Raw genomic sequence first — 15951 nt, forward strand, 5'->3', positions numbered from 1 at the left:
TAGCAGCACTTATCTTGCACTAACACTAACATAGCTTGTTAATAAGATTAATGTATGCATGGAGATAATCCTATGAGATTTAAGTGGTCGATATCAGAAGAACGTAGTCAGCATTCAGTTTGAACTTGAAGGTCATGTTAATTGCAGGAGCGACCTGTAGTAAATAACCTGGTCATCCCTCACTGCATTATTGAAGTTTCCCTTATTAGAAATGACATATATTCTCTGACAGTCTCTGATAGCTTTCTGTATGGTCAATAAAACTAACGTAATAGTGCGCTAATGAACAGTCACTGCTAAGACCAAAAAGGCCATCACCAGCACCTTCCCGAAAGGAAAAACAACTATACAGATGATCTAGCGTTATCTCAGCTGAGGATGTAGTCAGTTCAAAATGGAATCCAGTGATTTTGCTTGTATAACCTTACAGGATAAATGAGAATAAAGCACACTTTCTGTGCAGTGATCACTGGAGCCTATATACGCCCAGATTTATCAACGAGTGATATACTTGTTATCACTCATTAATATAAAATAGTGTCTGCTCTGATCAGCTTAATTGTCTTTCGCAGGTTCGTGAAAAGGGAGGGGTATAGGCGTCTAATCATCATCACTTAGTTTCTACAAAAGCAGGGGAGAATTACCATTTTCACCTGCAATTGTAGAAATTAAGTATTCGGGCCATTCATCAGGAAGGTAAAGCAGGAGATATTATAGATATCGCTTACTTACCTTCCTCTGGCGGAATGTCCCTCTGTCCTCATACACTACTATGGGGACAGAGGGCCTGATTCAGAACCGCTCGCGAGCGCTGAGTGCTCGCAAGCGGGTCGATGTTGGCCCAGTGCGCATGCGCACGACCGAGGCGCTCCGTCGTGCGCATGCACGAGACCCGGATAGCGAGGGGCAAACCGTCGCTCCGAGTCTCGCTACCAAGGGGGCGTGCTGTCGATGTTGAGTGACAGCACGCCCCCTTTGGTGGGCGTGCCGGGGGCGTGGCTGCCCAGACGTAGGCATTCCCATGGGAACGCCTACCGTCTGGGGCCGGCCCCACTGACATCACAAGTGATGTCAGTGGGAGTGCTTTCGGCTCTGATAGAGCCAAAAGCACTCCAGGGCTTGTGGCAACGAGACCCTACCACAAGGGTTTCGTCGCAAGCCCGATGGTCGCGATGGTCTTGACCATCGCGACCATCTTCCTGGCCGCTCGCTATAGCTGTGTGTGGTCACCCACAGCTATACGAGCGGCCAGGAGGCCGCTCTAAAAATACATTAGGCGGGCACTGATTCAGAGCGAGCGCTCTGAAAGAGCGTCCGGCTCTGAATCAGGCCCAGAATTCATCAAGCTCTGAATATACAATATTTTCGGAGCTGGACTGCGGGAGCATTCGCCATCGTCTGGCCCTTCCGACGAATGTCTGTGCTCTTGTGCGCATGTGTGACCTGTAGGTCACGCATGCGCACTTGGCTCACTGCTCCTGGAGACAGCTGCCTCCGCGCCGGACCGATTATAAATTGCTCCGGCGCTCACAGCGAGTATGAATGTTAATTATCGGGGTCCGTTCGGACCCTGATAATTAACATAATGAATAGAGGGCCTGATTCACTATGGATCACTATTCTGCTTACACGCACACATCGCAGTTGCTAATATCAGCGGTGCTATTTAAATGTGTGTATTCACATTGCGAACGCAGTCTGACATAAGGACACCCACTTCCCCTTACTCACATCCGTATACTAGGGGAACATAGCGAAACCATCGTTAACATCGGACCCATATGCACACTTGCACAAGCCCTGACCTTACTCAGAAATTGCTACCAGCCACGCACACTATCAGTGCGACGGCTGCTTATAGCCACGCAGTGGATAATTTATGCGCGCCCATGCAACGACATTGAAACGCACTGGCACGCCTGCATTTGCCCCACCACCCCCCCGTCACCACCCACAAACGGCACTTCCTGTCACTCACTCTGCTCTGGGCCTGCGCAGCCTCTGCAAACGCAGTTCCCATCGCAATTGTGATGCATACGCATTCGCAGAACGCAACAATTAACCGATTGCGTGCGTATTAGCATCTGCGTTCCTTGCTGAATCAGGCCCAGAGCCCTTAATCTAGACTAGAAAAAGTTATCACTCGTTACTCATTTTAAATGGTGCTCTAACCAATCAGCTCCTGACTGTCATATGTTTTAAAAATGACAGGTGCTGATTGGTTGGAGCACCATTTAGAATTAGTAAAACGTGGTAACGAGAATATCACCCGTTGATAAATCTGGGCCATAATATGTAATTATTGGTCCTACTCACAAAGTAACACCTTGTATCACTGCACATAAGAGGCCTTATTGGGATGTAGCATTCTCCCCAGGAAATGATAACCTCAAATAAAAGAAGTATTTCTCCTCATTGTGCAATATTTTCATTTGTTAAACACTTCACAATAACATTAATATCCTCCATTAGCTGGTGTACTTGCCAGATAGTGTATGACAAATAGAGACTTAGTGCCTGATTCAGACCCGGTCGCGAGCGCTGAGCAGGTCGATGTTTGCCCTCTGGGCATGCGCATGATGGAGCCGGCTCCGTCGTGCACATGCCTGCTCTATTAGAGCCAGAAGCTCTCTGGGGCTTGCGACCACGAGACCCTACTACAAGGGTCTCGTCGCAAGCCCGATGGTCGCGATGGTCTTGACCATCGCGACCATCATCCCGGCCGCTCGCTATAGCTGTGGGTGGTCACCCACAGCTATGCGAGTGGCCAAGAGGCCGCTCAAAAAAAAAAAAGGCCCAGATTCAGAGCGAGCGTCCGTCTCTGAATCAGGGACTTAGTTCACGATGACCTTCCATCCCAGGAAAGATTACAAAGGGCTTGTGGAATCCAGCTCCTATCCATCTCAACGCGGTCCAAGTTACAAGCAGTTCCCACCAACACGTTTCAACTGGAAGTCTTCCTCAAGGTCACCTTGAGAAAAACCGTCCAGTCGAAATGCGTTGGTGGGAGCTTCTGGTAACTTGGACCGTGTTGAGGCTAATAGGAGCTAATTGTAAGCCCTATGCTATTCAATATGCATTAAATGCCCTTTCTTGGGCTTAACGCATGGGTAAACCCATAGATTCTGGCACTTAATGTGAATCTATGGGTTAACGCCCGCTACGTGTGGATTTACCGAGCAGGGAAATGGACTAATGATTAAATGGCATGTATTTACACAATCCTGACGGCAGAATGCCGGCTAGGGATTTATGACAGGCGTTGAGATACCGACGCCTGTCATAACCTTGACGCCGGAATCCAGTATGACGTGGGCCCGAACAAGGTGGGTACGGGGCGCCCGTCCTGTTAGCTGCGGGACGGGGGTGGTTAGGTTTAGGGCACCCCGAGCGGACTTAGGGCTAGGCACCCTCCGGGAGGGTTAGGCTAGGGGAAGGGGGTGGGGGTTAGGGCTAGGCACCCCCGGGGGAGGATAGGCACCCCCCCGGGATGGTTAAGTGTAGGGTGCGAGGAAGAGGGGTTAGGTTTAGGGCACCCTGAGCAGTCTCAGGGTTAGGCACACTCCCGGGAGGGTTAGGTTAGGGGAAGCGGGGGGGGGGGTTAGGGTTCGGCACCCCTGGGGGAAGGATAGGCCACCCCCCCCCGGGATGGTTAGGTGTAGGGTGCGGGGAGGGGGGGCTAGGTTTAGGCACCCCTGGGGTGGAGGTTAGGGTTAGGCACTAGGGGGGAGGTTGGGGTTAAGCACCCCTAGTGGAGGTTTAGGTGGGGAGAGGGTTAGGGTACTTACCTCACGCTGTCGGGATTTCCATCTGTCGGGCTCACAGTGTCGGGATTTAACCGGCAACTAAACAGCCACTGGCATTACAATCCCATTCCGGTTAAATAGCTCCAAGCATTAAACCGTAGGTAACTGAGTCTGCCCCCTAAGAGGTCCATGTACTAGGACACATCTGGAGGAAAAAGTGATGCATTCCCACACTTTAATCTATATTAGTCACCTCTCTGTCCCTCTCTGTCTCAGGGGGACTGACCAGAGGAGGAATCAGGGTGGAGCTACAATACGCATGCATAATAATAATGAGTTTTATCATTACCACGTGGCCCGTGATCCACAAAATCTTTTATGTACATTAGTATAGGGTGCTATACATAGACACACATTGCTCAGGTGGGAAGCATGGACTGGAAAACCTCATCTTACAGCTGCAAATGCTCGATTGGTACCTAATATTTGTCTCTTGTCTTGGCAGGTGGAAGGCAGGGTAAGCTTCCGGTAACAGCCTTTGAAGCCTTGGACCTAGAGGTAAAGAGCTGGACTCGATATCCATGCATCCCAAGTCGGCGTGCCTTTGCCAGCTGCGCCATGACAGAGACCTCGTTCTTCAGTCTTGGTGGCTTACAGCAGCCGGGACCCCATAACTTCTACTCCCGACCGCACTTTGTTAACACTGTAGAGATGTTTGACTCTGAGCAAGGTGAGTTGGCACTGTGCCTACTTGTGCCCCGTAAATGTTGTCACAAATGGTCTTGAGGGAAGGCTGTCTGGATTAGGTCCGCTGGCTTCCCGACTGCATACCTTGAGGGAAGGACTACTTACAAAAAAATCAATACACTGTACTGTTATAGTTTGCAGATTGTGTCACAAGATTCCCCGGTTGGTTCTCTCTTGTTTTCTGTGAGCTGCCATACTTGTTCCCGTCTGAACGTGTGAGGACCTCTAGAGGCCACCTACATCCATGCAGAATTATCTTTGGCCAGCGGTGGCGTCATGATTGTTAGCCATTAAGGGGTCTATTTACTAAGCAGTGTTAGGAGAAGTGAAAAGTGAAGAGTGAAAAGTGATAAGGTGCCAGCCAATCAGCTCCTAACTGTCATCTCACAGGCTGTGTTTGAAAAATGTCAGTTAGGAGCTGATTGGCTGGCACCTTATCACTTTTCACTCTTCACTTTTCACTTCTCCTAACACTGCTTAGTAAATAGACCCCTAAATTACTTAGGGGGAGATGTATCAAACCATGGAGAGAGATAAAGTACCAACCAATCATCTTCTGTCATTTTTCAAACACAGCTTGTAAAATGGCCGTTAGAAGCTGATTCGTTGGTACTTTATCTCTCTCCAAGGTTTGAAACATCTCCCCCCTTAGTACCTGCAGAAAGACCACCTCCCACATTGTGAATAAATAGGTGTCTCCACTCTCTCATCCCTGACCCTTGGCTGCTCTCTACAGTAATAATGACACTTTCAGCCCATGCATTTGATGTTACAGTAAGCAGACAGTTTTGTTGACCTGCCAGCAGCAGCACCCAGAGGAGACAGCCTAAGTGCCAGAGTGAGCTGACAAGAGTCATTTATTGTTTGTGCTGAGTTCTGAAACGCCAGGAAAAGTAGGGAGCTAAAAAGTGTATTTTTATATTTCATTTTCTATAACCGGAGAATAAGAGATATAGAAATAGTGCTTGAGGTCACTAGATTCAGGCGTTTTACTTCAACCCATGTTACGCTGTCCTGGGCTGCGTCACTGAATACTAAACATAATGAGTCTCATGACAGGTGCAGTTACAGTGCTCAGTACTCCGAAACTGCCTTCGGCTCAAGACAACATTGATGGACAAGCTGTTGGCATGTTCCTCACGGAGGGCGGGGGTGCGTTGCTTTTACCCATGAGTTCAGCAATACATTCCTAGACGGAACCTGATTTCCATATCATGTATTAATGCATCTTGGCGTAAATGGATGCACTTCACCTGCACACACTTTGCAGGAGCTCGGAGAGGCAGATATGTGAGGTTACTGCGCATGTACAGTACAGTGAGGGGGAGCAGATGGAAGTCAGCTATGTTCCTCCGAGATGCATGTTATTTTGAATGACACATCTTGAATTACGTATGTGTGAATTTTGCATCTACATTTCTAACGTGTTTATAGAGCGCCTCTGTATTTTGTTGGGCTTTACAATTGGGAACAAAAGAAAAGCTTACAATCTATAGGGAAATAGGAATTTTATACATGAGGATAAGTGCTGCATACTGCATATTGTTCCAGCCAGATTGCAAAGGTACTTGGTGGGGCTGTATGATCCAGGGGCCTATTCATCATCGGGGGCCGTATGATAAAGTGTTCACCTCGCCGCGGGGGATAGTAATCACCGAAGCAATTCATCTCCGAAAAAGCAGCTTTCTCCGCGATTAGTAGTGTAGCTACAAAAGCAGCTGCGTTACTTACCATTCCCTGTGGCCAGCTTCTAAATCTGAGGATACACATGCGCAAAGCCTCATGGGAGTCAGTGAGGAGACGGCGGAGGGATCCGATCGAATCCCTCTTTGCATCCCCATAACAAGGGGTTAAAGTGGGGCGGAACTGGGTTCCGTCAACTCTATTTGGAGGCAGTACTCGCCCACCTTACCCGGCCAGTCGCCGGGCTGGAGTGGCGTTGCCGCTTCCTACTCCATTTGCCAGGCTCTTGCTGAGATTTTGTTACCAGCAGGTGCCCGGCTCCTTCCCTACAGCGGCATCTGGAGGCTGCAGTTCACTCCTGAGCTCCACCTTCCAGCTCCCGCAGTGGTTAAAGGGAGAAACGTCATAACGTCTCTCCCATAGTTCCATAGTTCAGAGGAGCAGTCGGATGGCAGCGGATGCAGGAGCGGGGCTTAAGGTAAGTATTGTGTGTTTCTTTTTGTGTAAGGGGCACTACTACTGGGGGCATGACTAATAGGGGCACTACTACTGAGGGCACTACTACTGGGGGCATTACTACTGGGGGCACTACTAATGGGGAAATTGCATAGGGGCACTGCATAAGGGGCACCACTACTGGGGGCATTGCATAAGGGGCACTGCATAAGGGGCACTAACACTGGGGGCACTGCATAAGGGGCACTGCATAAGGGGCACTAACACTGGGGGCACTGCATAAGGTGCACTACTAATGGGGGGACTGCTTAAGGGGCACCACCACGGAGGGCACTGCATAAGGGGCACCACCACTGGGGCACTGCTTAAGGGGCACTACTAATGGCACTGTATAAGGGGCACCACTACTGTGTGCACTGTATAAGGGGCACCACTAATGGGGGAACTGCATAAGGTGCACCACTACGGGCATTGTATAAGGGGCACTACTACTGTGGGCATTATGTGTATAAGGGGCACTACTACTGCGGGCATTGTGTATAAGGGGCACTAATGTGGGCATTGTGTAAAAGGAGCACTACTGTGTGTCATAACATGAATAAGGGACACTACTACAGTATGTGGTGTAATGTGAAACAGGGGCACTATGTGCCGTGTAATGTGAATAAGATTGTGCCCACTATGTGGCGTAATTTAAATTGGGGATACTATTGTGTGACTATGCCCATTTCTTTTGAGATCACGCCCAATTTTACGGCACGTGCTGCCCCTTTTATTGAAAAAAGGGAGGGAGGGCACACATTTATATATTTATAGTCTGCAGGGGGCGCCGAGGACAGGGCGGGGGAGTAGGCGAGTTCCACCAACTCTCTAGGACCACTTTAAGCACTGCCCAGAACTCCCATAGGAAGGAGCAGGGCTTGTTCTCGCAGGCCAACTGAAAGTTTTCGGAATCTGCTGAATATCAGGTGGTCCTATTCGGACCCCTGATGATGAATGGCCCGGTAACCTAAATATGTGGAAACTAGTGGTGGCTCCAGAGGTGGGGGGCAGCTCAGTACAAAATTCAAATAGGGGAGCCACACCAACTGCCACCCCAGATGCTGCCTAACATCGCCGGCCGGGACTCACTGGCAGTTGGTGTGATTCCCCTATTTGAATGTTGGACTACGCTGCACGGCTTTCGCACAGTTTAGAGATTGTCTGAATCCCCCCTTCCCCAAACAGTTCTATCACCACTATACAATGGCGTATCTATATTGGGTGCACACACAGCACACCCTGCACCCAAATATACTTATACTTACCTCTCCGAAGTCTACAGAGTCCTGCGATGCCTGGCAGCCTGGAGCTGCACAGCAGCAAAAATCAAAAGGAATATGGCGTAGCGCCCATTTTCCCGATGATTTGCGCATGCGCACTAGAGATGCTCGCAGCTATAAGGCGCGGGCACCATTTCCCGGAGATCTGCACATGCGCATTAGACTGTGGCACCAAGCCAGAGTCTGCTTCGCTGCCAGAGAGGAGGGGGCTGCACACGAGCCCCCTCCTACCTTAAACCGACCCTGCATCCATACCCACCTATTGCCATTATTTCTATGAGGGCAGTAGGACATCACAACAATATTTTCGAACCAGTTTACCCACCGCAACATACCCTGCCCATGTTAGATAACAATTAACACGCCAGCATTCAAATGGTTAATACAGCCAAGCAACAGTATCTCAGGATTAGCATGGTCCAGCAATAATTGTCTTCATGAAAGGACCAAGGCCCTCATTCAGAGCCGTACGCTCTGAGCAGAGCGCACGCTCTGAATGAGGGCCGCCCTCCATAATTATGGAGCGTCCTCCTGGACGCTCGTATAGCTGTGGGTCACCACCCACAGCCTATACGAGCGTGCAGTTTGATGGCCGCGATGGTCTTGACCATCGCCACTGCGAGCCGGAGCCTGCGGTTGAGGTTTTCAACCGCAAGGCCCGGAGTGATTTTGGCTCTATCAGAGCCAAAATCACTCCCACTGACATCACTAGTGATGTCAGTGGGCCGGCTTCTGACGGTAGGCGTTCCCTTGGGAACGCCCCCGTCAGGGAGACACGCCCCCGGCACGCCCACCAAAGGGGGCGTGCTGTCAATCAACATCAACAGCACGCCCCCTTTGATCAGACACAACGAGCGAAGGAAAGTCCTTCGCTCGTCGCGTCTGGCGCATGCGCACGACGGAGCTCCCGCCGTCGTGCGCATGCGCAGTGCACAACATCTACCCACTTGCGAGTGGACAGCCGCTCGCGAGTGGGTCTGAATCAGGCCCCATATGTTTGTTAGAGCAACAAAGATAAAACTTATTACATTTTAGATGTAGTATAACAAAATACATGGCATCAGATATAATAATAATAATAATAATAATAATAATAATAATAATAATAATAATAATAATAAAAAAGATCAATTATATACAAAAGTTCAAATACATAAAAAAGGTAAGAATGAATATAAATGTTTATGCAGTTCATATAGGCATTCATTACGCCTCCTTGCCTAAAGTATCGCTTCCAGTAAACTGCACATTTAATAAACAGGGCATTACCTCTCACACATTTGCATATAAAATTAAAATATGATGTTTTTATGGAATTACTAATAAGCCCATTCCAGAAGATACGTGATTACTGTAACTTGCCTGCACAGTGGTTATTATTTGTCATTCACACACCTCATGCAATTTTGGTCGCTGAATTTATCATGGGCTATGAATAAATGGGCTTTGAAGGTTTATATTTTGTTTGATGAGCGCACAGACTGCTGAGTTTTGTATAAATCCACTGAGTTACACCTCCTGGCTAATTGGCAGGAATGACACCTGTCGATTACCGTCCTTCTGTCTGGATAAACCTTCATTTATCTATTCATCCAACAGGGAGAATTGCTTTGAAATTCACAGACATGTTGGCCTCACAGAGACGCGGATACGTCACGCTAATTACCTGACCTATTGTAACCTTAAACATGTTAAACTAGTTTCCTCCTCCCTGGAGTATTCCTTGCCACACTCCAGTAGTGATTAACGTGTCTGGAGAAATCTTTTATAGACACTTTCATTCTCTAATTGGAACCATTTCTTCCGCAACAATGATCATGTGTCTTTGCACCGGGGGTACCAACAAAAGATAGGCCTGGTGGTAATAACAGGTGTAACTGGTGATGTAACTTATCCTAAATAACCTGCATCTCTATGGAACGGGTCCATAGTATGCTTTAGAGCAGTGGCGTAGCTGGGGTATTTGGAGCCCAGGGCAAGTAGTGCCCATTATGCAGTGCCCCCAGTAGTGCCCCTTATACAGTGCCCCCAGTAGTGGTCCCCCTATTCAGTGCCCCTTATACAGCGCCCCCAATAGTGCCCCTTATACAGTGCCCCCAGTAGTGGCCCCCCTATGCAGTGCCCCCAGTAGTGGTCCCCCCTATGCAGTGCCCCCAGTAGTGGTCCCCCCTATGCAGTGCCCCAGTAGTGGTCCCCATTATGCAGTTCTCCAGTAGTGGTCCCCATTATGCATTGCCCCTTATACAGTGCCCTCAGTAGTGGTCCCCATTGTGTAGTGCCCCTTACATATATACAGACAACAACAAAACAATCCCCACTCCTGTGCCCGCCGTCGTCCACTCCTCCGTCCTCCCGGCCCGATCGGCACTATGGGAGAGACGTCATGACATCTCTCCCTTCACCCACTGCGGGAGCCGGAAGGCGGAGCTCACCCAGCCGGGTGCAGCAGCCAATAAGAGTCTGTCTGACGACGGTGTGTTTGTTTGACTGTGTAGTACGTACGGACCGCACCCACTGTGATCCGCACTTCACTAGCTGAAACGGACCTGGACCGAGGTCAGCTGCACAACCCCCTCATGCCGCCGATGCCCAGGGCACGAACCCTGGCCGAATCCCCCCTAGTTACCGCACTGCTTTAGAGTAAAAAGGCCGCAAGTGCATCTTGAGTGGGACTCAAAAATGCAGGTTGTTAAACCATACTTACCTACTTTTTTCATCCCTACTGCCAGGAGAAGTCCACAAAGGGGATGCAGTTGACTATTTCGGGGGGTGGAGCTGGACGGTCACATCATGATTCATGAGGCCCCACAGGGCATTTCTAGAGAGGAGGGGGCCCGTGTGCAGTCTCCAACACGGGCCCCCTTCTCTCTGCCCGGCATCCGGCAGCGCACTGATCTGTGTGCGGCCAGCCCCGGAGTTATAGACTCTGGGCACTAGAGTGTGCCCAGAGTAGGGGTGAGCGGGTTCCAATTTCTGAAATCCGAACCCCCCCGAGCCCCCCCGATCCGAGTCCGATCCGAGTCAGGCTCGACTTTTCCCGCCTGACTCGGATCTGAAATCGAGGCAAAACGTCATCATCCCGCCTTCCGAGTCTCGCGGGTTTTGGATCCTATATAAGGTACCCGCGTCGGCGCCATTTTCTCACTTGGCTGTGGACAGTGAAGAGGGAGGGTGGGAGTTAGGGCTGGCTGGGCTGTGTAGTGTAGTGTAGTGTAGTGCTGCTGTTGTCCACTACTTCAAAGTCCATAGGGGCTGGCTGTGTTGTGCTGTGCTGCTGTTGTTAATAGGGGCTGTGTCCACTACTTCAAAGTCCATAGGGGCTGGCTGGACTGTGTTGTGCAGTCAGTTCTCCATAGGGGCTGTGTCCACTCCAAAGTCCTGTGCAGTGTCCCAGTCCTAAAGGGGTGCTGTAGTGTTGTCCAGGGGGTGCTCTGTCCATCAGGGGTGCTCCCCCCAAGTGCTAAAAAAATAATATATTTTCTGTGTTTGTGAATTGTGTGCACAGTAGCCGCACGTGCATCAACAAAGTAGTGCCAAGCGTGCGCCTGTGTCATAAGTAAAGGGCCGGCTGGCTTGACCGTTAAAGGGTGCTGTAACCCCCAAAGTACACTCCAGTCCAAACCAAAAAAAAAATTATTTTCTGTGTTTGTGAATTGTGTGCGCAGTAGCCGCACGTGCATCAACAAAGTAGTGCCAAGCGTGCGCCTGTGTCATAAGTAAAGGGCCGGCTGGCTTGACCGTTAAAGGGTGCTGTAACCCCCAAAGTACACTCCAGTCCAAACCAAAAAAAAAATTATTTTCTGTGTTTGTGAATTGTGTGCGCAGTAGCCGCACGTGCATCAACAAAGTAGTGCCAAGCGTGCGCCTGTGTCATAAGTAAAGGGCCGGCTGGCTTGACCGTTAAAGGGTGCTGTAACCCCCAAAGTACACTCCAGTCCAAACCAAAAAAAAAATTATTTTCTGTGTTTGTGAATTGTGTGCGCAGTAGCCGCACGTGCATCAACAAAGTAGTGCCAAGCGTGCGCCTGTGTCATAAGTAAAGGGCCGGCTGGCTTGACCATTAAAGGGTGCTGTAACCCCCAAAGTACACTCCAGTCCAAACCAAAAAAAAAATTATTTTCTGTGTTTGTGAATTGTGTGCGCAGTAGCCGCACGTGCATCAACAAAGTAGTGCCAAGCGTGCGCCTGTGTCATAAGTAAAGGGCCGGCTGGCTTGACCGTTAAAGGGTGCTGTAACCCCCAAAGTACACTCCAGTCCAAACCCCAAAAAAAATTATTTTCTGTGTTTGTGAATTGTGTGCGCAGTAGCCGCACGTGCATCAACAAAGTAGTGCCAAGCGTGCGCCTGTGTCATAAGTAAAGGGCCGGCTGGCTTGACCATTAAAGGGTGCTGTAACCCCCAAAGTACACTCCAGTCCAAACCAAAAAAAAAATTATTTTCTGTGTTTGTGAATTGTGTGCGCAGTAGCTGCACGTGCATCAACAAAGTAGTGCCAAGCGTGCGCCTGTGTCATAAGTAAAGGGCCGGCTGGCTTGACCGTTAAAGGGTGCTGTAACCCCCAAAGTACACTCCAGTCCAAACCAAAAAAAAAATTATTTTCTGTGTTTGTGAATTGTGTGCGCAGTAGCCGCACGTGCATCAACAAAGTAGTGCCAAGCGTGCACCTGTGTCATAAGTAAAGGGCCGGCTGGCTTGACCGTTAAAGGGTGCTGTAACCCCCAAAGTACACTCCAGTCCAAACCTAAAAAAAATATATTTTCTGTGTTTGTGAATTGTGTGCGCAGTAGCCGCACGTGCATCAACAAAATAGTGCCAAGCGTGCGCCTGTGTCATAAGTAAAGGGCCGGCTGGCTTGACCGTTAAAGGGTGCTGTAACCCCCAAAGTACACTCCAGTCCAAACCAAAAAAAAAAATATTTTCTGTGTTTGTGAATTGTGTGCGCAGTAGCCGCACGTGCATCAACAAAATAGTGGCAAGCGTGCGCCTGTGTCATAAGTAAAGGGCCGGCTGGCTTGACCGTTAAAGGGTGCTGTAACCCCCAAAGTACACTCCAGTCCAAACCAAAAAAAAAATTATTTTCTGTGTTTGTGAATTGTGTGCGCAGTAGCCGCACGTGCATCAACAAAGTAGTGCCAAGCGTACGCCTGTGTCATAAGTAAAGGGCCGGCTGGCTTGACCGTTAAAGGGTGCTGTAACCCCCAAAGTACACTCCAGTCCAAACCAAAAAAAAAATTATTTTCTGTGTTTGTGAATTGTGTGCGCAGTAGCCGCACGTGCATCAACAAAGTAGTGCCAAGCGTGCGCCTGTGTCATAAGTAAAGGGCCGGCTGGCTTGACCGTTAAGGGTGCTGTAACCCCCAAAGTACACTCCAGTCCAAACCCAAAAAAAAATTATTTTCTGTGTTTGTGAATTGTGTGCGCAGTAGCCGCACGTGCATCAACAAAGTAGTGCCAAGCGTGCGCCTGTGTCATAAGTAAAGGGCCGGCTGGCTTGACCGTTAAGGGTGCTGTAACCCCCGAAAGTACACTCCAGTCCAAACCAAAAAAAAAAATAATTTTCTGTGTTTGTGAATTGTGTGCGCAGTAGCCGCACGTGCATCAACAAAGTAGTGCCAAGCGTGCACCTGTGTCATAAGTAAAGGGCCGGCTGGCTTGACCGTTAAAGGGTGCTGTAACCCCCGAAAGTACACTCCAGTTCAAACCAAAAAAAATTATTTTCTGTTTGTGAATTGTGTGCGCAGTAGCCGCACGTGCATCAACAAAGTAGTGCCAAGCGTGCGCCTGTGTCATAAGTAAAGGGCCGGCTGGCTTGACCATTAAGGGTGCTGTAACCCCCGAAAGTACACTCCAGTCCAAACCCCCAAAAAAATTATTTTCTGTGTTTGTGAATTGTGTGCGCAGTAGCCGCACATGCATCAACAAAGTAGTGAAAAGCGTGCGCCTGTGTCATAAGTAAAGGGCCGGCTGGCTTGACCGTTAAGGGTGCTGTAACCCCCGAAAGTACACTCCAGTCCAAACCAAAAAAAAAATTATTTTCTGTGTTTGTGAATTGTGTGCGCAGTAGCCGCACGTGCATCAACAAAGTAGTGCCAAGCGTGCGCCTGTGTCATAAGTAAAGGGCCGGCTGGCTTGACCGTTAAAGGGTTCTGTAACCCCCAAAGTACACTCCAGTCCAAACCAAAAAAAAAATTATTTTCTGTGTTTGTGAATTGTGTGCGCAGTAGCCGCACGTGCATCAACAAAGTAGTGCCAAGCGTGCGCCTGTGTCATAAGTAAAGGGCCGGCTGGCTTGACCGTTAAAGGGTGCTGTAACCCCCAAAGTACACTCCAGTCCAAACCAAAAAAAAAATTATTTTCTGTGTTTGTGAATTGTGTGCGCAGTAGCCGCACGTGCATCAACAAAGTAGTGCCAAGCGTGCGCCTGTGTCATAAGTAAAGGGCCGGCTGGCTTGACCGTTAAAGGGTGCTGTAACCCCCAATGTACACTCCAGTCCAAACCAAAAAAAAAATTATTTTCTGTGTTTATGAATTGTGTGCGCAGTAGCCGCACGTGCATCAACAAAGTTGTGACAATCGTGCGCCTGTGTCATAAGTAAAGGGCCGGCTGGCTTGACCGTTAAAGGGTGCTGTAACCCCCAAAGTACACTCCAGTCCAAACCAAAAAAAAAATTATTTTCTGTGTTTGTGAATTGTGTGCGCAGTAGCCGCACGTGCATCAACAAAGTAGTGCCAAGCGTGCGCCTGTGTCCCATAAGTAAAGAGCCGGCTGGCTCATTTCTTAAAGGCTGGTGTAACCCCCAAAGTGCACTACTCTCCAGCAAAAATAAAAAAATATTTTCTGTGTTTAGCCGCACGTATATATCAAATCGATATAACATAAATGGAGGACCAAACTTTCTCCGATAAAAATAAAATAGAGAAAGATCAAGAACCACTTCCTCCTAGTGCTGAAGCTGCTGCCACTAGTCATGGCATAGACGATAACATGCCATCAACGTCGTCTGCCAAGGGCGATGCCCAATGTCATAATAGAGGGCACATACAATCCCAAATGACAAAGTTCAGGAAAATGACCTTGAAAAAAACATTTAAATCAGTTGAAGAGAAACGTAAACTTGCCAATATGCCATTTACGACACGGAGTGGCAAGGAACGGCTAAGGTCGATCCCTAGTATGTTCATGACTAGTGGTTCAGCTTCACATGACGATGGAAGCCCTCCTCCCACTAAAAAAATCAAAAGAGTTAAGCTGGCAAAAGCACAGCGAAGAACTGTGCTTTCTAAGAAGATATCACAAATCCCCAAGGAGAGTCCAAGTGTGGTGGTGGTTGCGATGCCTGACCTTCCCAACACTGGACGGGAAGAGGTGGCTCTTTCCACCATTTGCACGCCCCCTGCAAGTGCTGAAAGGAGCACCCACAGTCCACTTGCTGATATGCAAATTGAAGATGTCACTGTTGAAGTACAACAGGATGAGGATACTGGTGTAGCTGGCGCTGAGGAGGAAGTTGGCGAGGAGGATTCTGATGGTGATGTGGTTTGTTTAAATCAGGCTCCGGGGGAGACAGTTGTTGCCCGTGGGATGAAAAAGCCCATCACGGTCATGCCTGGGCAGAAGACCAAACATTCCACCTCTTTGGTCTGGCAATATTTCTATCCAAATCCGGACAACAACTGTCTTGCCATATGTACCTTATGTAAAGGTGGAATAAGTAGGGGTAGGGACGTTAACCACCTAGGAACATCCTCCCTTATACGGCACCTGCAGCGCGTTCATAATAAGTTACTGTCAAGTTCAGAAACTTTGGCTAAGACCGTAAGCAGTCCAGGGACACCTAATACATAAATTGTATCCAAGCGCCTGCAAACCACACCGTCAACTCCCTCCTCGTCAATTTCCTCCTTAGTCAGGATCGGAAGTAGTCCTGCAGGCCATGTCACTGGCATGACTGACTCTCCTATCGGGGATTCCTCCGGAGGATCCTGCATTGCTACG

At 49.0% G+C, this 15951-nt stretch overlaps 1 protein-coding gene across 1 annotated transcript in view; it reads left to right on the forward strand.

Moving 5' to 3' along the window:
- KLHDC8B (kelch domain containing 8B) overlaps positions 1-15951 on the forward strand; it is a 214186-nt gene that overhangs the window by 137488 nt on the left and 60747 nt on the right. The window contains exon 4 of the mRNA XM_088473234.1: positions 4252-4476. Within this exon, the coding sequence (XP_088329360.1) occupies positions 4252-4476 (225 nt within the window). The remainder of the gene's footprint in view (positions 1-4251; positions 4477-15951) is intronic.

This window comes from Taudactylus pleione, unplaced genomic scaffold (genome assembly GCF_031769625.1).
Source record: "Taudactylus pleione unplaced genomic scaffold, aTauple2 ptg000133l, whole genome shotgun sequence".
NCBI lineage: Eukaryota > Metazoa > Chordata > Amphibia > Anura > Myobatrachidae > Taudactylus > Taudactylus pleione.